The sequence below is a fragment of the Myotis lucifugus genome, unplaced genomic scaffold, assembly GCF_000147115.1.
Source record: "Myotis lucifugus unplaced genomic scaffold, Myoluc2.0 scaffold_6, whole genome shotgun sequence".
NCBI lineage: Eukaryota > Metazoa > Chordata > Mammalia > Chiroptera > Vespertilionidae > Myotis > Myotis lucifugus.
The window spans coordinates 3,333,358-3,357,468 of NW_005871054.1; the positions used below are offsets into that span (position 1 = coordinate 3,333,358).

Genomic DNA, 24,111 nt, shown 5'->3' on the forward strand with positions numbered 1-24,111 from the left:
TCACCAGCCATGAGCCCAGCTTCTGGCTGAGCAGCACTCCCCTGTGGGAGCGCACTGACTACCAGGGGAAGGCTCCTGTGTTGAGTGTCTGGCCCCTGGTGGTTAGTGCGTGTCATAGCGACCAGTCATTTCCCCATTCAGTCGATTTGCATATCCGCCTTTTATTATATAGGACTAGAGGCCTGGTGCACAAAAATCTGTGCACTCGGGGGGGGGGGGGGAAGGGGAGGTCCCTCAGCCCGACCTGTGCCCTCTCGCAGTCTGGGACCCCTCGGGAAATAACGACCTGCTGGCTTAGGCCCGCTTCCAGGTGGCAGAGGGCAGGCCCAATCCCTAGGTGCAGCCCCTGGTCGGGCTCAGAGCAGGGCCGATTGGGGAGTTGGGGCGCTGTCCCCTGTCATGCACAGAGCAGGGCGGATCGGGAGGTTGCGATGCCACCCCTAGTCACGCTCAGGGTAGGGCCGATTGGGGGGTTGGGGCACCGCCCCGTCACACTCAAGGCAGGGTCGATGGGGAGGTTGCAGCGCCACCCCCGTCACGCACAGAGCAGGGCCAATCAGGGGGTTGGGGTGCTGCCCTGTCACTCACAGAGCAGGGCCCATCAGGGGGTTGAGGAGCTCCCCCCTGTCACTCACAGAGTAGGGCCAATAGGGGAGTTGGGGCACTGCCCCGTCACACACAGAGCAGGGCAGATCAGGGGGTTGGGGCACCGCACCCTGTCACACTCAGGGCAGGGCCGATGGGGAGGTTATGGCTCTACCCTGTCACACACAGAGCCGCAGGGCGATCAGGGGTTTGGGGAGCTCCCCCTATCAGGCACAGAGCAGGGCTGATCAGGGGGTTGGGGTGCCTTCCCCTGTCACGAACAGAGCAGGGCAGATAGGAAGGTTGTGGCCCTGCCCCCTGTCACACACAGAGCCGCAGGGCGATCAGGGGGTTTGGGCGCTGCCCCCTGTCACGCTGCTCCAGGGGCCAGGAGGCCTCGCGGCTCCGCTGATCCCGGTGCTGGGAGGCATATTACCCTTTTACTATATAGGATAGAGGCCTGGTGCACAGGTGGAGGCCGGCTGGTTTGCCCTGAAGGGTGTCCTGGATCAGGGTGAGGGTCCCGCTTGGGTGCCTGGCCAGCCTGGGTGAGGGGATGATGGCTGTTTGCAGCTGGACACACCCCCTCCAGGGTGGGGGTCCCCACTGGGGTGCCTGGACAGTCTGGGTGAGGGGCTGAGGGCTGTTTTCAGGCTGGCGGGTGACTGAAGCTCCCAACTGCTCCTTTTTTTCTTTTTTTTTATTCTGGGCCAGCTTTAGCTCTGAGGCTCGGCTCCAGCTATGAGGCCTCCGCTGCTGAAAGCAGGTTTCTGGCCTTTGTTTACCTTCTGTATTTGAAACAATGTTGCGATCCTGATGGCTGAAGCCAGGCTGACTAAAGCAGGTTTCTGGGGTTTTGTTTAGCTTCTATATTTGTTACAATGTTTCAAACTGCAAGCTCAGAGGCCGGCAGCAGCAGGCGGGGAACCTGGCTTCCTCCATCACTGGAGCAAGCAAGCCTCCCTGTTCGCGTCAGCTTGGTTGGCAGTTAATTTGCATAAGGATATGCTGATTAGCCAATGGAAAGGGTAGCGGAGGTACGGCTAATTACCATGTTTCTCTTTTATTAGATAGGATATGCACAGCCCATGGACACGGACAATAGGGTCGTGAAGACCTGGTGTGGGGTGGGATCTGGGTGGAGGAGAGAAAAGGGGGCAATTAAGCGAGGGGACACCTGTAATACTTTTTCATCAATAAAGATATATTTCTTTAAAAAGGGTAAGATATGTTTAAATAATGTGACCCAAAAAAGCTAGTAATTGGCCCTTAATTTATGAAATACACATATAATACTCTTTTAACAATAAAGATTTTTTTAAAAGGCTAAGATTTTCACAGAATTGATACTAGATATTACATTTAAAAATTCACTAAAATCAGATCAGATACTCCTAAAATATCCAAAGTTTCATCAGATTTCTGCAACTTTCTATCTCACTTAAGAAAGGTGACTGCTGTCAGCTATCATATTAATTTAATGATTTTAAGAATTAGAAAGACTAGCTACAAGAACACTTTTACATTTTTTTTAAACACTAGAAAAAGCTTACACATTTTAACTGTGTGTGCTCCAACAGTAGGTATACAAAACACTGAATTATTCCTCAAGGTAATCTAAATGAGAGATTGGCAAACTTTCTCTATAAAAGGCCAGATAAAAGTTTTAGCCTCTGTGCTCCATTGTTTCTGTTGCAAATGTTCAACTCTGCCTTGTAGCAGGAAAGCAGCCATAGACAATAGATAAATCAGTGGGTGATGCTCCATGGTCATGTACAAGTCATTAATCAGATTTAATAATTTTGAAAATAGAGAAAGTGTTTATGGTGGTAACATATTTATATGGTGCTTTACCATTTATAACAGTAGGTAGAGAACTTGAAATATAAGTCTTACCACTCTAGATGGTTTTCTTCTGTTGATGCACTGGCAGTCAATACTATATAATGTCTATGAAGAATTTTCAGCAACAATCAGGGGAATAAAAAGCAATAAAAATTGTTAGTGTCTGCTTTTCCATCTTACTTTTTCTTTCTCCCAATGAACAAAAGAGCTAATGCAGGCACACAATTTATGAAAATCAAAACATACTTTAATTGTTACAAAATTAATTCCAGACACTGCAATGAAAAAAACAATTCACTACAAACAAAAAAACCACGAACAATGGGTTATATACTGTACTACTACAATATAGAAACTGATCACTTAGGAGTTCTGGTAACCTATTCTCACTCAGTTGAAATTACATGACAATTGTGACCTATCATTTATTAACTTTGTAATAAGTTTATGTTATTCTTTATACACACACACACAAAATGGAAAATTTCAAATACCTATACTTTTGAAAAAAATTTGGTGGCTCAAGTAGTTTGGACCAATCTGATTTCCCTTGAAGAATTTCACCTGTGACTGCAAGACCTAAGTTTAAAGAGAGAGAGAGAAAGAGAGAGAGAGATTTTAAACAATGACTATCATATCTATCAGCTCCTGCATTATTGTATTACCCTACCCCCAAACCTCTAACCCCACCAAATTCTTGAGTAAAAAAAAAAAAGTAACTTTATTATGTTCTTTCTCAGAACACAAAAGTCAACTTCAACCAGATTGGGCTGATTCCATTTCTGGCCTTAATATTATAATATATTTTGGAAAACCAATTACTGAAAAAATAAATACACATTTCAAAGAATTTTAAGAAATAACAGGCATAAGTAACTACAAAATAGAATAAAATTGTTGTCAACCAAAACCTTGTGGGAATATGTAAGGGCAATAGGGCCAATAGGTTTACCTTGTTTAAATTCTTCTACCATTACTGTTCGAGTTGATGTGGACACATTATACGTAGAATTCTGTTGTGGGTAGGCAGGGGTGATTATGGGCATGAGATGATACCTATCTGATGGATTTACCTGTGAAATTAGAAGCAGAATAATTGATCTATTCTCCTATTTCAGTTGTCCTCACTTCATTTCCCCAAAAGTCTGAAGAATATGAAATATAAATTTAATACTACATTTCCTCAATTCTAAAAAGTACATATCCCATCCCCAACTACATTTATTTCTGAAGTCAGATGTGCCTGACAGTCAATGGAAACTCTGCAGAAGTTTATTTTTCCCCTGAAAAGCTGTTAAATTGATGGTGCACCTTATAAACAATAGTCTCTTAGAACCAGGGAAACACACTATCATAGCTGCAAATAAGCATTATCTGGTCCAATGGTTCTCAACCCTTTTTCTGCACCTATTCATTCAGTGACTTCCCCTATGTTACTCAGAAAAATGAGCAATTACTCTAAAAGCAAATTAAAATGCAAGGTAAGACTTATGCTATTTTGGAACCATGAATCTGCTTTTTAAATTGTACTGCAAAGCAAATCTTTTACATATGTACTTCAGTACTGTATAAGAAATTATTTGTAAGACAGTTTTAAAAATAGATTATGACATTTTGGTTGATACACCCACTCCCATAGTCTTATATGGGTGATTTTTAATGACATAACATTTGGATTATCATTGGAAAAACACATCATCTGCACCAAAAAGCACAGCAGAGGAAGGGAAGGGACTTTAGTTACATTAGAAAGAAGATGAGCAGGCACAAGGAGAATTATCTTTAGATTATAATTTAGAGAACTGTCCTTTTCATAAAAGACTTAATGAAATTCTATAATAAGTCACTTACCCGAGGATCCCAAACAGGCAAATTCAAATTGCTTTCTTCTGGTTGCTTCAGCAGCACAGGATTTGGCCATTCCCTAACATAAGACAGATTAGCTCACATAGGACCTCACCTCAGTAACCATATGAAATGTTAACATTATTTGACTTTGTTCCAACTTTCATATAGCAAATGTTTTGGGTATTGGGCATTTTAAAAAATGGAAAAAAGTGGATCATTTTAAAGCAATGTTCTCTGAAAGGGTAAATACAGCTTTGCCCATTAGCTGTATCTAATTTAAATCTGAATTTTTCCTTTCCTTCTCATTTACTTTCATGTATTAACTCTGACAACAGCAACAACTAATATTTACTGAAAATACTCCTAACAAACCCATGCAGCAGCTATGATTATTATCTATATTTTACATGAGGAGATCTTAAATGACCTCGACATAGTAATTGGCTAGTATTGTGACCACTCTCTCAAGCTAAAGATGCGCATTTATAGACCCCTGGAAAGTGACATCTGATGTCCCAACACTCCCTCTAATTTGATGTTTTTAAACTTTCAACGAAAAAGAAAAAAAAGAGCCAGAACCGGTTTGGCTCAGTGGATAGAGCGTCGGCCTGCGGACTGAAGGGTCCCGGGTTCGGTTCCGGTCAAGGGCATGTGCCTGGGTTGCGGGCACATCCCCGGTAGGAGGTGTGCAGGAGGCGGCTGATCGATGTTTCTCTCTCATCAATGTTTCTAGCTCTCTGTCTCTCTCCCTTCCTCTCTGTAAAAAATCAATAAAATATATAAAAAAAAAAAAAAAAAAAAAAAAAAGAAAAAAAAGAATATAAGCCATGGATGGCGTTTTTAAATGGTTAGAGCATTTGCCCATACACCCAAGGGCCCATACCTGGGTTGTAGGTTCAGTCCCCAGCCCTGATGTTTCTCTTTCTCTCCCCCATTTCCCCTCCCTCTCTTCCACTCTATCTAAATCAATGGAAAAATATCCTCGGGTGAGGATTAACCAAAATAAATAAATAGAAAGAAAATGTTAAGACAAAAAAAAAAAATCTATACATAGCTCTTAAATTTCCAAACAAAGTTCCAAATAGGCAGAGGTTAGTAAGTAAGTGAAAGTATGCATATGAATACTTACCACTTGGAAAAAACTAAAAAGAACTTATGAACTAAAGTAGAAGCTGCTGCATTTGGATATAATTGGCAAGTTCTTGCAACTAGCATTGCCCAAGAGACACCACCAAGGAATCCCAGCATGTTGGAATAAATACCACGTCCTATAAAATTAATATATTTGTTAATTATCGTTAGGACCTACTATCCATGTCATTCAACTGTAAAGAACAGGATTACTTCCTTCATAAGACTGTTGCTTAGAACTCTTTCCCTCTATAGAAACATTAAAATCTCCCAGCCAGTGTGGCTTAGTGGTTGAGCATCAACCCATGGACCAGGAGATCAGAGTTTGATTTCAGGTCCGGACACATGCCCGAGATGCGGGCAGGATCCCCAGTAGGGGGTGTGCAGGAGGCAGCAGATCAATGATTCTCTCTCATCACTGATGTTTCTCTCTCCCCCTCTCCCTGAAATCAATAAAAAATATATTTTAAAAAAAAACCACATTAAAATCAAGAAGTAGACCTTCATGCTAGGCCTAGTCTTATTGGTAAACCATAACCTGCTCACCATAGCCCCCTACTTTGCCCTCCAATACAGAAACCCTTATTCCCTGTCTCCGTTCTGACTGCCCAACTAGACTCCACTGATATGACATTGGAATCTCCCACATTTCAATATTTACGGTTGAGAAAGAAATGAAAAAAAGGCAAGATATCTGGAGAGTTCTATAAGTAGGGAAGAATAAACATTTCATTAGTAATCATATTCATGGGCATTTTAAAATCAAGTATAAAGCTAGGGACTAAGTTTAGTATTTTGCATAATTATTCTGCATAATTTGCATAACTTTAGAATTTTCCATAAAGCACAGCACATCACTGATACTACTCAATTCTCGTATGATTGTTTCTTATAGCAATCTATAAAAAAGCATTACCATATTTCAGCAAACTTAAGATCCTCTTTCAATTATATAATATAGCATGATTTTATATCCCATTAAGCAAACAAGAGAAAAAATACAACTGTTTATATATCAATTTCAGATATATTAAATGTGAAAGATATGCCTAAGAATTAACAAAACATGGCATTTAATCTGTAAGGGAAGACAAATTACTTGTGATATCCTCTCAGTGTAAATTACTTTATCCTGACTATACAAGGTAACTGAGCCAAAAGACAAACTCTACTTGCTTAAGGTCTTTTTAGATGTGCACTAATATTATGGTAGCTACTAGTTACATTTGGCTATTTTTTTTGAGGGGGGCGTGTAACAGCTTTTATTGAGACATCATTTACATACCTTAGGATTCATCCATTTAAAGTATAAAATTCAATGGCTTTTAATATATTCTTCACCGAGTTGTGCAATCATCACTACAATCAATTCTGGAACATTTTCATCACCCTCAAAGAAACCTTTGACATTACATTTCCTGTGGCCCCCAATCCTCCATAACTTAGGCAACCTATAATCTACTTTGTCTCTATAGATTTGCTGTTCTGGACATTTCATATAAGTGGAATTGTACAATATGTGGTCTTTTATTACTGGCTTCTTTCATTCAACATAATGGTTTCAATGTTCATATATGTTGTAACATATATCAATAAATACCTCATTCCTTTTTTATTGCCAAATAATACTCCACATTATAGGAATAGCACTTTTTGTTTACCTGTTCATCAGTTTATATAATGCGGTTGTTTCTACTTTTTTACTATTATGAATAAAGCTGCTATGAACTCTTGTTCATCAGTTTTTGTGTGGACATACCTTTTTACTTCTCTTAGGTGCTATTTAATTTTAAATTAAATAAAATTTAAAATTGCCGAAACCGGTTTGGCTCAGTGGATAGAGCGTCGGCCTGTGGACTGAAAGGTCCCAGGTTCGATTCCGGTCAAGGGCATGTACCTTGGTTGCGGGCACATCCCCAGTGGGGAGTGTGCAGGAGGCAGCTGATCGATGTTTCTCTCTCATCGATGTTTCTAACTATCTCTCTCCCTTCCTCTCTGTAAAAAATCAATAAAATATATTTAAAAAAAAATAAAATAAAATTTAAAATTTAGTTTCTCACTTGCATGTTTCAAGAACTTGGTAGCTACATGGTTACTGTATTGGACAGCACAATAGGAAACATTTCCATCATCACAGAAAGTTTTTATTGGAGAGCACTGTTTCAGACTATATAAAACCTGGTGCCAGAAGTGTAGCAGTTAAATGTAGTTACAAATAGTACAAATGTGCTATGCCAGCTCAGGACTGGGCCTTTTACTAACCATATCCTATACATTTAAACTAGTGCAGTTCCAGGTTTTATTAGAAGGGTGTTATAGCGTAAAACAAAAACAAGTTAAAACTATCACTGTAGGCTTTTCATTTAATAAATTTACTGAACACTTACTATAAACTTTGTTGGTGATGGGGAGTAAAGATAAGTAAGACACTCCTGCCCAAAGAGAGCTCAAAGATCAGTGAAGAGTATACTCTTCAGTCCTAACTCATTCTGACTGCCTGGCTGAAACCCAAGATGGAAAGTCAGGGGCTTTCAGTTTTCAGCCATGGGAGAAAGAAGTACAGTTACACATTATAGCACCATAACTATTGCACCTGAAAAAGAAACAGCTTCTCCAAAACTTATTGGACCTCAATCGGTATCAATAGGCTCAAGAGTTTTCATGTATGCTTCTATCATTAGCAACTAAAAATGATAATTTTGCCAGAATGTCTACATCAATAAATCAACAAACACTAAATGCTGGCAAGGATGTAGAAAAAAGGGAACTCTAGTACACTGCTCGTGGGGATGCAGACTGGTGCTGTCACTGTGGAAAACAGTACGGAGGTTCCTCAAAAAATTAAAAATGGAACTGCCATTTGACCCAGCGATCCCACTTCTGAAAATATATCCTAAGAATCAGGAAACACCAATCAGAAAAAATATAATCACCCCTATGTTCATATCAGCATTATTTACAATAGCTAACATCTGGAAACAGCCCAAGCACCCATCAGTAGATGAGTGAATAAAAAAGTGTGGTAATTTACACAATGGAGTATGTGGCTGTAAAAAAGAAGGATCTCTTACCCTTTGAGACAGCATAGATGGACTTGGAGACTATTATGTAAGCGAAATAAGCCAGTAAGAGAAAGACAAATATCACATCATCTCACTTATATGTGGAATCTAAAGAACAAAATAAACTGACAAACAAAATAGATCCATACGTATGGATGCATGGAACAGAATAACAGATCTCAGTAGAGGTTGGGAGGTGGGAGGGGACAGGAAGAGATTAACCAAAGAACATATATGCATATATGCTTAACCCATGGGCATAGACAACAGTATGGGGAAGGCCTAGAGTGGGGCAGAGGTTGGGTAGAAGGAAGCAAAAAGGAGAAAATAGGAGACATCTGTAACATTGTCAACAATAAAAAAGAAAATTATAATTTTATAATGCAAACATACAATAAGAGTTGGGATACTTACGTTTTGCCCATAATTTGACTGCCCTTAGGGTGAGTCTAAAAGTTTCTTTATTTGGCACTAAATGCAAAATTTCATCAGTAACTCTACATCCTGAAAAAGATAAAGCACTCGTATTTCATTATGCAACAAAACCTAGTTAATTCAAAGACTTTCATTTAAAGAATTAAATTAATTTAAAGAATTCAAAGCACATGGGTAAAGCAATCCAATACTAAAATAAGGGATAGGTCTATCTTTTTAGCATTCTTCCACATTTGACTTGACTGTTAATTAAATGCTCCCAAGTTATAAAAGTGTTATTGCTTTAATGCAAACCTTATTCACAAACACTGTGATTTACTGTTGCACTCTAGAAGGACAGCAAAACACAATGATTCAGTTAAACAAAAGATACTATGAACCAGTAGTTCTCAAAGTATGGTCTAAGGACCCCTGGGAATCTGTTAGATCAAACCCATTTTTATAACTGCATTAAGGCTTTCTTTGCCTTGTTTCACTGTGTTAACATTTGCACTGAAAGAAGTGGTGGGTAAAACTGCTGGTACCTTAGCAGTAAATTAAAGCTGTAGCAACACTGTACTAAGCAGACATGTTTACTGCCACACATTTGCAGTTAGAAGAGAGCTAAGGAACCTGTGCGGATATTTGAACATGTTCGAGGCAAGCTGAGCTACCCATTTTTTTTTAAGGAATACCAACTTCACTTGAAATAATGATTGACAGACAACTATGGCTATTCATGCTTGAGTATTTAGCAGATACTTTCTAAAAACAAAACAAAGTGAGCCTTATATCAAAGAAAACAAATGACAAAAATTTGTTGCCAATAATAACATTTGAGCTTCCAAGTAAAAATTAGAATTTTGGATAACTAGTATCTGTTACTGTGAGCTTGACAGCTTTCTAATACTTATACTTTTCTGATGATATTGGAGATATTAATAAATGTAATTTTGATTTTATAACAAAATGTGAGTTAACATTTAGAAGAGCCAAATAATTTTGTGAACCAAAATTTTCCAAATGATGAAGTCATCATCGTACAAAATCAAGCATGGATAAAAAAATCCAATTAAAGAACAAGGTAGACCAATGGATTTTTAATGTAACAGTTCAAAAAGTTAACTGATATGGTTTTAGATTAGATATTCTAACTAACCTTTTTAAAAAGATCACTTTTACTCAGCAATAAAAGGAGGAAACTACTGAAACATACTACAAACATAGATGTACTTCACAAACATTACAAGTGAAAGAAGCCAGACACAAAACTAATGATCCCATTTATATGAAATGTCCAGGAAAGGCAAATCTATAGAAATAGAAAGTATATTAGTGGTTGCCTAGGACTGGGGACTTGGAAAAGGGAATGATTGCAAATAGGTATGAGGGATCTTTTGAGGATGATGAAAATGTTCCAAAATTCAACTGTTGTACACAACTCTGAATATACTCTGCACTACTAAATTGTATACCTAAAAAGAATGAATTTTATGGTATGTAATTAGACCTCAATAAAACTATGGAAAAGAAAAAAAACTATTATTGGTCAAGTTTTAGTGTAGTATCAAAGAATATCTACAATTATCTGAAAAGATTATTAAAATACTCCTCCCTATTCCAATTACATATCTTTAAGAGGCCAGTTTCTCTTCCTATGCTTCAATCAAAACAAAACATTGTAAGATATTGACTATAAAAGGAGATATGAAAATTTAGCTATCTTCTACTAAATCAAATATTAAAAAGATTTGCAAAAATGCAAAACAAAGCCATTGCTCACACAAAAATGTTTACTGTTATTTTAAAATGAACTAACACACCCTTTAAAATTTTCTTGGTTTTTATTTCTGATATGGTAAATATTGACCATATTAGATGGTCAGTACTAGATATAACCTACATAAACAGAAGATCTTTGGGGTCCTCAATAAATTTTTAGAGTGTAAACGGGTCCTGAGACCAATATGTTTGAAAACCACTATTACAAACATAAACAACATTCAAACAAATTTCTTTTAAAGATGTTTAAATGTGGTCAGAGAAATGTGCATAGAGAAAATTACATCATTTTAAAAACGATTTAGTCGAATCCCTTTAAAAGTCCATTACTAGTTCTGCAAAAAGATCTCTATATGTCAAATTGTTTTCAGGCAGATGGCTGAGAATTCTTTTTAGAAGCTTACCATTTAGGCTGCGAATACACCTTATATCAAGGCTTCTCAGTCGAGAGTCGTCTCTTAGATCTAAATTATCTGATATGGTTTGTATTGCCAGTCTTGCAAAAACTAGGTCAATCTTTGGAAAGATGCAAAAAAAAAGAGAAAAATATTACTTTTTCTCCTTCTAGTTCATTCTCCCCCATCCCCACCTCAAAAATGTAAAATGTTGTAATTATTAGTTTTGGAAGTTCTTTAAAACTTCAAAAGGCCTATGTAGGCATCTCAGATGCGAAAATCACCAAAAGTTTTGTGAGGGCAATTGAATCTTCAAATTAAGGGAAAGTATTTTAATTTTAACATATATGCCAAGCTTAAAAAAAACAAACACACACCAAAAAACCAACTTAAGACCTTATAAGTGAATTTCTAGATAAAGATGGCAGATCCAACACACATTTACATTCACTCCCTCTTGAGACCCCTCTAAAATACCAGCAAAATTTTGTTTTGTTTAGTTTTATTTTGTTTTTAAACACATAACTCATTAGGACAAAGGAAAATATGAGACAACAGCAAAAATTATGAAAGCTGGAAAGTAGACGGGTAAGTGATAACAACTCAGCAGATCTCAAACAGCAAAGATTAAAAATATTTATAACCAGGAAATAAGGACAAGAGGCTGTAAATACATACATAACAAAGAGGAATATTTAAGAGAATATAAAAATTCTTAGAAATTAAGTATGTGACAGAAATGGAAAGCAATAGAAAGTTTGGAAGAGAAAATCACAAAAAGCAAAACAAAAATATGAAGATGTGGCCAATAAGTGGAAGGAAAAAATTTGGAGAAAAAAAAAGGGGGGGGTGGCAATCCTGGAGGTCCAACATACAAATATTAGGAGCTCCAGAAAGGAGAGAGAAAACAAAGGAAGGAAATCCAATGGAAGTCAATATAATTTCCAAGAACTGAAGGGCAGGGGTTTCTAAGTTGAAAGAGGACTACTGAATACCTAGCATATTTAATTGAAAAGACATATACTAAAGTATATCACCATGAATTTTACAACTGTGAAGACTAGGGGAAAAAAATCATATAAGTGTCCAAAGAGACAAAATAGATCACATACAAAGGATGAGGAAATTAAAATGGCATCACACTTTTCAACACGGCATGGAAGCTGTAAGACAATGAAGCAAGGCCTTCAAAATTCTGAGAACCATTACTTAGCCAAACTACCATTTTGGTGTGAGAAAAAAAGAAAGATATTTTAAACATGCAAGATCTCAAAACCATGTGCTCTTTCTCAGGAAGCTAGTGGATAAGTGCCACTAAAATGAGAGTCAAGAAAGAAAACTCTAGAGAGAGGCAAGAGGAAATCCCAGGATGATAGTAAAAAAAAAAGATGTTAGGATGTCAGCTGTATATATCAGCCATAGAGAATAATCAGAGTGAACTGGAACAGGTGAGAAGATTCTGAGATATTTTCCCAGAATGATGACAGAATACCGAGAAATCTATTTAAAGGAGATTTAGACAAATATGACAGGAGGGTTTGAATTAGTCTTAAGAATAAGGCCTAAGCAAATAAATCGCAAAGCAATTAACATAATATAATTATGTTAGGAGATTATGGAAATGAGACTAGGGTAGGGATGAAAGTTGGTTCATTTTCCATGGTGAGAAATCAACAGATATAGGAAAGAGGAATGTGAGGGTCTATTTAAAGACTATTTGATTAGTTAAAATAGATTCTTAAGTCTTATTTTAAAAAAAGAAAATAACTCAAAAAGCCCTTATGGGTTAAATAGTTCAACTGTACAGTCAGAAAAATATTAAAAACACTTACCTCAATTCCATCAAATTCAAATTTTATAACAGGTACAAAGGCATCTTCTACAGCCTACAAAAAAAGAAAAATTTATATATACATGGCATAATCCTTTCTACATCTTTCCTATTTGCTGATAATATGAATACCTCTGCTCCATATAGATAAGCTGTAATCCTTTCTAAATCCTTCCTAATTGCCAATAATGTGAATTCCTTTGCTCCCAATTTGTATTAAACTCAACAGAAAAAGTGAAAATGTTCTTGGCCTCACATTCTAGGTTAGTACTTCTACTTTGTGACTGTGTTATTTAAGATGCACAAAATGTCTATGACAGCTGTTATCTAACTTAATCTCCTAAAAATATTCATCACAAACTGGCAGGCAGAATTGCTATCATCTGAGTACTTATTATTGTTGATCAAATTGAAAACTGATTATTTACAAAGAGCACTTGTGTTAGAAATTAGAAACCGGTTTGGCTCAGTGGATAGAGCGTCGGCCTGCGGACTGAAAGGTCCCAGGTTCGATTCCGGTCAAGGGCATGTACCTGGGTTGTGGGCACATCCCCAGAAGGAGATGTGCAGGAGGCAGCTGATCGATATTTCTCTCTCATCGATGTTTCTAACTCTCTATCTCTCTCCCTTCCTCTCTGTGAAAAATCAATAAAATATAGTTTAAAAAAAAGAACTTATGATTAATCTATCAAAAAATAATACAGTCAATATAGTTTAGATTTAGTAGAAAAGTCTGAGTCTTCCTTAATCCGAATATAAGTTTTTAACCGTCTTCTCTATTCCCACACACCCAAATAATGCAGATCCTTTGAACTTCATCTTATCCTAGCATCTCAGATTGTATTAAAACTATTCACTTGGTTAGTTCCCCTAATCCCTCCTTCCCATAAACAATGTCTTGTTCACTACTGTATTTGTGGGACTAAGGCCAGTGTCTGATGAATCATTAATGCTGAAACTAATTTGCTGAATGAATGGCTACATATCTACATATATAAAAGCCCAGTGACTGAATGGTGGAACTACCGGAACAACCGTCAACCAGTTGCCATGACGTGCACTCACCACCAGGGGACAGATGCTCAACGTAGGAGCTGCCCCCTGGTCGTCAGTGCACTCCCACAGGGAGCACCACTCGGCTGACCAGAATGAGCGGCGCTCCCACTGCAGGCGGATCACCACAGGCCATGCCCCCACCAGTGCATGAATCCATGCACCAGGCCTCTAGTACACATATAAAGGGTTACTACTAATTAAACTTTATATATGTAAATTATCTCATGGATCCTCAGAAAAACTTTATAAAAATGTTATTATATGCCATCTCCACTTTATAAGAGAGGAAAACGAAGGCTCAGAGAGAATGGATAACTTGACCAAAATCTAAGATCTAATATTTGGTAGATTTCTAGATTCAAATCCAGATGTGTAAAACGATAAAGCCCATGTTATTAACCATTATCATTATTTTAACAAGATAGAGCAACTTCTTAAGAAATATTTCAACAATCGTAAACCTTAGCTTTTACAGCTATTTATTAACAAGTTCAAGATACTACATACCAGAGGATACTTACCCTTAAATTTCTAATGCCCTCTTGATGCTTCAATTTTTCAAAAAAAGACTGAAAAAAATCAGATCTCTCCACATGTCTTGGAGCTACACAAAGTGCATCAATGTCAGCTCCTACAAATCAAAGTATTTCTTATCAAGAAGAGCATATTATGTATCATATTTTTGTTAAGTACACACAAACATGTAAAAGAAAATATGTAATGACTACAGAAAATGCTAATAATAATTAGTTCTGAGTAGTGAGATAATAGGAATTTTTTCTTCTGTATTTTTAAATTATGAACAAATAGAAGTTTTCTAGTGAACATTTTTATCAGAACACAGAAAAGCAGTTACCTTTGGTATGTACTCCAAGCCTATAGGAGCCAAAAGTGAAAATTTTACCACCAACAGTAGCCACAACAGAAGGTGGGAGATTCTAAAATAAAATTAAACAAAAGGCATTCAATTATTCAAATTATTTAGCATAAAAATCACCTAACTGCTACAGATACATACTGTATTTGTCAACTTTGGTAAGCTAAAGTTTGTAAAATTACTTCGGAGCTCTTTTGGTTGCAGCTTGAAATAAGGAGGGAAGACAAAACAAATCCATGTCCACTACACATACACACATCTCTATAGAAGAAAAACATTTTTATCACTTGACCCTACTTGTCCCCTCCAATTGCATATCTTTGGCTCCATCACTCTCAACAGCCACAAGGAATTTTACCAAACTAATTAATGCTTTCAGCTCTCTATATTATCACTAGAGGCCTGGTACACGAAATTTGTGCATGGGTAGGGTCCCTAGGCCTGGCCGGTGATTAGGGCCAATTGGGGCCTTCCTTCGTTCCACGCCGCCCCCTTGTGGTCGGCACATGTCATAGCGAGTGGCCCAACTCCCTGTCGAACTTCCACAGGACAATTTGCATATTAACCTTTTATTATATAAGGATACTCTTGACTAATCCCATCTGCCCTTTGTTTTTTGTGACAGATAATCTTAATTTCTTGATCCTAGCTCAGCAACCTTTCTGCCCATACCTATACTCATTCTTCTTCTTTTTGGCTTACAATTTTTAGTTTATATCCCTCATGTCACCTACTTTCTATTCAACTATCACCCCCTTAATTCTAGGACATTTAACAGTAGCATAAAGCTATCCTTTTGCCCTTAGTCTTTATTTTCTCTTATTCCACTGTGTACAAAATTCACTGATATTCTTAAATTACTCTATTATAACTCTTCTACTCAAAACTTCCCAATACACTCTTCCCTGACCACTGAGGTAAGGATCCTTGGATCCTAAGGAAGTTCACAATATGCTCCTATGAATCTTCCTTGCCTCGTCTCCTGATCTTCCCTTCTGAAGCTCCAACTGCCAACATGTCACACAATCCAGTCTCCTTCCCATTGCATTTGCCATTTTCCCTGCCATGAATGTTTGCCCATCTCTTTCTGAGTATCTCAATACCATCTATTTTTCAAAGTTCACTTCAAGTTCCACCTCTTTCATGAAGCCTTTCCTAATTATCTTCCGCTCCCCCCTCACTGCTCCTCTACTATTATCTTTAACCCCTTTTATATTATATTTAGTGATCATTCTTTTTCTGTAAGTCCCACCTCTTCAACTATATTTAAATTCCTTGGAAGATGAGAATGGTGTCTCCTACAATTCTTATTTCCCCACAATGCCCAGTGAAAATTCCAAAGAATAATATCTGCTGATTAACTTGAATAAAAATATCTGTATAATAGGATATTGTTATTTCCTCTGCTTAATAAATATTAATGTTTCAAGAGTATCATAAATAACTTTATAGCTAGAATGAAGTTAGTAAATTTATTGATGACTAATATAAATCAAAGGATAGAGAAGCAAGGACCTTTTATTTTACCCTCCTCCTAAGACCTTCCTACTTTGAAAAACATGATTCTTGCATGATATATCAGAAAGTAACACACAAAAGCTCCAAGTAAAATATTTTTGCCACAAACCTATTAACTAAAATGATTTGATTTGGAGTTCTAGGCTGTTTAAATATCCCAATTGTGTATAGACTATTCAAATAATCTTTGATCTAACTCAAATCCTTCAGATATTTTCCAAACTAAAGCATGCATAAATGAAGGGAATTATAATTGATACATAAAATGACCAATCACCTTATCCATGTAACAGATGATGTTAAAACCAATTTAAATTTTCAAATAAGTAGATATTTTATTTACTTTGCTTTAGAAAAAAGCCAAGTTGTGGCAGTTTCAAAATTTTAACAATGGTTTTATGCCTAGATTTTGAGTGAAAACCAGCTACAGGGTTTTTGCAGATTAAAGAGCTAATTGATTAAAATGGAATAAAAAGCAATTTTACTAATTAAAAAAACATTTGACATTGAAAATTTTAATTCTAAGTGCAAAGAAACTATAAAGTGAGAAAATTAGGTCATCTCTCAACAAATTAACTCTTTTTGCTAATAAATGCACCCTTGAATGGGGATGGAAGCAAAGACTTCTGCACAACCACAATAGTTGACATAAAGATCATACACAAGAAGTTATGAAGCTGGTTACTCTGATTTTAAAATAATTCTAGCAAGTTGGGTATTTGGTTTGCACACCCATTGAAATTATGAACTGATTAGAGAGGGACAACAGGTTTCCCTAACATTTATTTAATGCCTGAGCCCTGTCCTGGGGTGGTGCAGTTGAACAAGACAGGCCTTTTTCTTAAGGAGTTTATCACCTAGTAGCAGAGAAATAAATATGAATTTTTTTTATTACTCATGACTAGCATTTAACTTGCTCAAAATACAACTTATCCGAAAATTTCAACTACTGATAACCCTACTGAGAGCTAAGAAATGAGCCAATAGCCATTTGGCAGCAAAAGTAAACAGCATGAAGACCATTTATTTAAACCCAATGACTACAGACTTAGCAGAGTCCCTCATAACCTTATTCATAATTTTGTTTAAAAGAACTCAATTTTAAATATGTATCATAGGTACAGAAAGAAATAATAAAAGTCGTAAAAAAAAGAAGTCTAACAGATGTTTATGTAATTTCTAAATCCATGCAGATTAAAGAGTAGAAAGTGAGTTTGCAGAGACACATTGACTGCTCTGAGACATTAACTTTTAGCTGATTGCTGTTAAGGGAAAGATGGGAAAACTATAAAAAACAAACAAGAACCTTAATATACAACAGTTTGGGCCACTTAGTCAAGGGACAAAAAGTATCACCAGTTGAACATCCCCCCCTCATTTTAGTACAGGCAGTAATATAATATTCATAATGATGATTCTCAGACAAATGAAAATACAATTATATTAACAATACTTAAGAAAGCAAAAATATAAATAATTAATTTTAGAAGAAAAATAGTTAAACCACCACAGGAGGAAAAGTTGTATAATTATAAATTAGGGTTTGCAAACTCCTGTCTCAGGGGTCACGCAGGTATGCAACTGAGGAAAGTACCCTTAAGACACACAGAAACTGACTGATAAATGACAGGTGCTGCTTCAGAAAGGGCAGGAAGTGGGGAAGCTGAGAGGCATTCCTGCAGAGCAGAAGCCCAATTCCATTCAAGCCTCTTCCTGCCTTCCACAAAGGCAGGCCCAGTATTGCCAGAGCTGATATTTCACAACAAGTCCGAAATCTGGCTTTTTAAATAAAGTATCTTGATATTTAAATTGTGGTCCATTACTGTGAGTCATGCAAGATATTTATGTGAAGTTTTAGCTAATTGGCTACCTCTGAGGTAAATCCTCATTTTTTTAGACTCCACTGTCCAGACCAATTCATTACCAAGTATACCAAAGAGCCAGTTTTAATGTATTTCAGATTATTCTCAACTCCTATATCTTATTACCACTACTAAAGAACAGGATGTAATGAAACTATGAATTCAATGCAGTTTTAAAGTCTTACCTTACTCTCACTAACATCGGAAATCCACTCTTTTACTAAATTGTTTAATTTACCAAGAACAACCAGCCTATAATAATAAAAAAAAATAGCATGTATTAGATTAAAAAACAAATGAACAAACAAACAATATCTTAAAAAGCAACTAAGTATATAGGCAGTACCTTTGTGTTGGTGTTAGGGTAAAGGCATATTATACACACACTAGAGGCCCAGTGCATGAAAATTCATGCACTGGAAGGGGGTCCCTCAGCCCGGCCTGCCCCCTCTCATAGTCCAGGAGCCCTCAGGGGCGGGAAGCGACCCGGCGATCAGGGGAAGGTGACGCCCCCATCACACCTCTGCTGCTGCCACTGCCAGCAGCGCAAGCCTCGGCCAACCCTGGTTACCTGAGCCTCGGGCAGTCGCCATCCAAGGCTTGCCTGCGCCTTGGGCTGGCCCTGGGCAGCTGGGGGGCTGAGGGCAGGTCCAGCTGCACCATGCTCCTGCCGCCACCACCTCCCCAACCCCCCCCCCCCGCCCCCGCATCCCCTGGTGGTGCTGAAAGGACTGGGGGACTCCGGCGGGGCTGAGGGGACAGGGTGCTGCCATCTTTGTGATGGTGTGATGGTTAATTTGCATGTTTCCTCTTTATTAGACAGGATTGATGCTATCAAATCTCTTTGGCATTCTTAGGTCCCTAAGAGTTCCAAAGAGATGATATATGTGATAACAGTATTTTTTCAGTCTTTGAGTTATTTTCAAAATTCAAGAAGCCTAATAAAAGTCAAAATTACCTTCAAGAAGGCTGCAAAGGCCAAATGAGTTATCAACTTTTTTGGCCCTACATTGGAATAAAAATCAATTCAATATGATAATAATAGAGATTAGCCTTCTCTCATTAAAAGTCATAGGTTTTTGGATAATTAAAATGGGTAAATTAATCACTGGCTGCTTTTTATGAAATAATATTCTTAATAAATGCAACTGATATTAAAATAAATTTGCAAACAATGGCATATCCAAATCCCACATTAAAAGAAGAAAAAAGAGCCTGGATGGTTTGACTCAGTGGATAGAGTGCCAGCCTGCAGACTGAAGTGTCCCGGATTCGATTTCCGTCAAGGGTATATATGTTGGTTGCAGGCTCCTCCCCGGCCCAGACCCTGGTCGGGGCACATGCAAGAGGCAACCAATTGATGTGTTTCTCTCACATCAATATTTCTCTTTCCCTCTCTAAAAATCAATGGAAAAATATTGTCAGTTGAGGATTAAAAAATAATAATAAAAAAAAGAAAGAAGGAAAAGTAGAGTTTAAGTATCTTAAAGATAACATGAAAAACTGGATTCCTGGATCTGTCCAAACTTGCTTCTCCCTCAGCCTTCCCCAGGTAATGAAATTTCATCCTTCATGAGGTGCTGAGACCAAAAACCTTGGCATCATTCTTGATCCTCTCTCATCTTTTCTCTCTCACACATTCCATAGTCATCAGACAACCCTACCTTTAAAACATATCCAAAATTCTACTTCTTATCATAACCACTGCCAGCCACCATCATTTCTTCCCTGATTATATTAGCCTTCCAACTAATTTCTCCAGTTCAGACTTGATCTCTCTTCAGACTATTCTCAATATAGCAACCAGAGCGACTGTGTTAAAATATGAGTAAATCACATCAACCTTCTGGTCAAAACCCTAATAGCTTCCCATTTTACTCAAAGTAAAAGCCAAAACTTTTTTGTTTTGTTTTTTGTTAATCCTCACATGAGGGAGTGGGAGAGGGGAAGAGGGAGGAAGAGGGAAGGAGAAGGGGGGAGGGGAGGGGGAGGAACATGGATGTGAGACACATTGGTTGGTTGCTTCCTGCATGTGCCCCAGGGATGGAACCTGAACCCAGGTCCGTGCCATTGACTGGGAATCAAACCCGAGACCTTTTGGTGCGGGGCCTGATGCTCTAACCACTGAAAACACTAGCCAGGGCAAAGCCAAAACTTATAGCGGCTTACAATGTCCTAAGTGACCTTCCCCTCCAAACTCCTTTCTACCTCACTTTCTTTACGCCCACATTCCTCTACTTAACTCACTTGCTTTAGACACCAGGCTACCTTGCTATATATTCCTTAAAGCAGGTACACTCCCACCTCAAGCCTTCTGTCTAGAATGCTTTTCCCTCAACTATTCACATAGCTCCCTCATCTTCAATTTTTTCCTGAAATGTCAATGAAGACTTCACTGACAACCTCCACTCCCAGCTTTATTTTTGTCAGCATCACTACTCTTTCCCAGCAGTATTCATCACATGTAACATATATTTATTTTACTTATTTGGCTAAATGTTAGTCTCCTTCCCTAACAATCACCTAAAATATAAATTCCAGGAACGCCAAGGTTTCTCTTCATTTGTCCTTTTTAAAAAAACGTTTAGGCAGGGACATAATAGGTACCTGATATATGTTTGTAGAATTAATGACTAAATAATATACTGTAAAATATTTTGCATTTTTATGTGACATACCTGTGGTTCAATTCTTCCTCATCTTCAAAAACTCCAAATGGTTTCATGGCATCAATTAATTTCTGTGTGTAAATGTGATCAATTTCTTTAGGACATGCCAAGCTAATTGGAGAAGTGATTCCATAATGCTTTTGTTTATGCTGGCTATCCAGCATGGTGTTTCTGTTCAAGAAAAATTAAATAGCAGAAAAAATTTAAAGCATCATATCATACTGATACATTGAATCTCTCAATTCACTTGTTAACTTAGCTACCTTAAAAGTTTACTTATTAGTACTAACACTCAGTGTGGGCACTTTTTTTTAAAGGAAAAAAGGGTGTTTTGTGTTTGTATTGATGAAAGGCTATCCATACTATCTTCAGCTTTCATGGCTAGCATGTTTTTTCAAGTCAAAAGCAGCATGTGTTGGCATCAGGACAACTGTGCCAACACCACTCAGCTCAAATTCAAAGAGCCTGAATAGGAGTTGGGCTAGGGCCACCTCTACTATATCCTACAGACCTAAGTCAAGTGCCATCTAGATTCAATCTCTGAAGCAGTCCGCCACTTGAAAGAAAGTAAGTAAAAACAATGTTTTTCCCTCCCTCAGGAAAGAAATAAAAACATTCCATTAGAAGGTCCTTGTGAAATATTCTGACTTATAAAAAGAAATCACAAATAGATTTGTCTTTGAGATACCCAACTTAACATCCATTACTTGAATCAGAGTTCATAGTCCTAACTTTTTGTGAACACCTTCATGTAGACTGGTACCCAGACCATTTTCACACTGAATAATTATCAAATTCTTTACACTAAATGGCAACCAGTTATAGAATATAAGCTCCTCTTGAAAAGATCCTAGACATCAGGAAATTACAGTCTTGAATATAGCACAACAGAATTTCTGAGATTTTGGATTTACACAGACTAATAATTTCAAAATAAAATTTGGGACCAACATGGGTTAGTAAAATTTGTAATTATGCTAAAAAAAGGAAAGTAAAAACCAACATACAAAATAATCAACTAACCCTATCACCTATCTGTATCCTTTCATGAAGGACCATTAACACCTACAGTAAGAATGTAATCTCATCCCAAGAAATCAGAAACACCAATCAGAAAGAACATATGCACCCCTATGTTCATAGCAGTACAATTTTCAATAGTTAAGATTGGGAAACAGCCTAAATGCCCATCAGCAGATAAGTGGATTAAAAAACTGTGGTACATCTACACAATGGAATACTACGCTGCTGTAAAAAAAGGAACTTTTACCATTTACAACAGCATGAATGGATCAGGAGAGCATTATGCCAAGTGAAATAAGCCAGTCAGAGAAGGATAAGTATCACATGATCTCACTCATTTGTAGAATACAACAAAACTGATGAACAAAAACAGATCCAGAGACACAGAATCACCTCAGAGGGAAGGCTGGGGAGGGTTGAGGGGATAAGAACTTGTATGCATATAAGCATAACAATGGACACAGACAATGGGGTGGGGGTGAAGGCCAGGGCTGGGGGGTGGGGACAGGCTGGGAGAGGCAAAGGGGGAAAAAGGAGACATATGTAATACTTTCAACAATAAAGAATTAAAAAGAAAAAAAAAAGAATGTAATCTCAAAGAGCAGTCTGTGTGTGTTTGTGGTTAAACCTCACCCAAGGATATTTTTCCATTGATTTTTAGAGAGAGTGGAAAAGAGAGGGAAAGACAGAAACATCGATATGAGAGAAACACATCAATTGGTTGACTCTTGCACGAGCCCTGAGCAGGGCCCAGGCCAGGGAGGAGCCTGCAACCAAGGTACATGCCCTTGACTGAAATTGAACCCAGAACGCTTTGGTCCATAGGCCCTCGCTCTATCCACTGAGCCAAACCAGCTAGAGTTCAAAGAGCAGTCTTTTAAGTGAATAAATTAGCCTTGTAAAGATTAACACACAAAAATACATGATTGTTTAATTGTTTTTGAATTTTAACTGGTCAAAACATTGACTTATCACATGCTCTTTGGTTAAAATTTTCATTAGGTAGGGAGAGACAATGAAATGGAAGATAAAATAGTCTATATACAGTACCTTCTAAAATTATGCAAACAAAAGAGAAACATCAATACTAGTGGCTTTCTTTCTGGTTATTTATTTTGTTGCAGAAAAAATAAAATTCCCATTAATTATTTCAAGTTGTAACTTCTTTTTTAAAGATTTAACTCTTTTACCTCTAAGAGAAAGAGGCATTTGGTATTGTTTGGGCGTGTGTATGTGTATGGTAAATGAATGGGACAGGCTAATTATAATATGATCATTCCATTAATTGCAACATTAACCCTGAGAGGTGGGTATTGAATAAGTGCCACATTACAAAGTACCCAAGATCTAAAAAGATAGGAAGAATCAGAACTCCGAAACTCAAGATCTTTCCACCACTCCATTCTCCCATCACTACTTCAGTCCTGACACTACCTATGATCTTGTATCCCACCTTCTAAGTTCCTACTGGCACTAAAATTCCAAATCTATGATTCTGAACCTCCCTCACCTAGACAGGGGGGAAGGCAAAAGAATCCCACATTCCTTTTAGGTCATAAAGTTCACTTCTGGCTAAACATGTTGGAGAAATTCCAGTACAAGTGTACAAAAACACAGGTACAAGAATGTTCACTGCTACAGTGTAACATTAAAAACTAGAAACATGTCCGCGGCTTCGGGTTATTTCTCTGGTCAGGGTAAGTACAAGTAACCAATGAATGCATAAATAAGTGAAACAACAATTTGAAGTCTCCCCTCCCTTTCCTCTCTCGCTCTCTCTAAAAGATCAATTAAACACACACACACACACACACACACACACCCGAACTAGAAACAACCTAAAATAGTCACTAACTGGAAAAAAATGAAATTAAGGTGTATCCCTGCAATGGAATAAAATGGAATAAAATCCATTAGCTAATATGAATTAACTAGATCTAAAATGCAAAGGGACAAAGTTCGAAGGTACTATGCTGCCCTAAAGAAGCAAGCTGCAGAATGAGCAATGTGATGCTGGTTACATAAAGCTTAAAAAACAATGCCAGCTATGGGCATGCATATACACAGTATGTAGTAACAGCATTAAAAACATGCGGCAAAAACCACCCAATTCAGGGCCGTGGGGGAACTCTGGGGAGAGAGGCGAAGGGGACCAAATCAGGAGGAGGTAGGCGCATCCTTCAGAGGTGTCTGGAACGATTTCTTTTACATGA

At 37.6% G+C, this 24,111-nt stretch overlaps 1 protein-coding gene across 12 annotated transcripts in view; it reads right to left on the minus strand.

The window, feature by feature from the left end:
* The window catches only part of PAPOLG (poly(A) polymerase gamma), a 39,065-nt gene that overhangs the window by 13,973 nt on the left and 981 nt on the right, over nt 1-24,111 (minus strand). For 10 of the 12 annotated variants that reach the window (XR_002826916.1, XR_002826918.1, XR_002826925.1 and 7 more), the window contains exons 2-13: nt 20,885-21,046; nt 18,392-18,458; nt 14,806-14,887; nt 14,471-14,580; nt 12,895-12,948; nt 11,072-11,183; nt 8,886-8,975; nt 5,408-5,546; nt 4,282-4,354; nt 3,383-3,503; nt 2,925-3,009; nt 2,482-2,535 (exon numbers count right to left, since the gene is read on the minus strand). Coding sequence is in view for 8 of the 12 variants with exons in the window: in XM_006083305.3 (XP_006083367.2) it covers nt 2,482-2,535; nt 2,925-3,009; nt 3,383-3,503; nt 4,282-4,354; nt 5,408-5,546; nt 8,886-8,975; nt 11,072-11,183; nt 12,895-12,948; nt 14,471-14,580; nt 14,806-14,887; nt 18,392-18,458; nt 20,885-21,046 (1,149 nt within the window). In the remaining 4 variants the exon portion in view is untranslated. The remainder of the gene's footprint in view (nt 1-2,481; nt 2,536-2,924; nt 3,010-3,382; nt 3,504-4,281; nt 4,355-5,407; nt 5,547-8,885; nt 8,976-11,071; nt 11,184-12,894; nt 12,949-14,470; nt 14,581-14,805; nt 14,888-18,391; nt 18,459-20,884; nt 21,047-24,111) is intronic. The other 2 variants (XM_023746584.1, XM_023746576.1) reach the window with 2 other exon arrangements.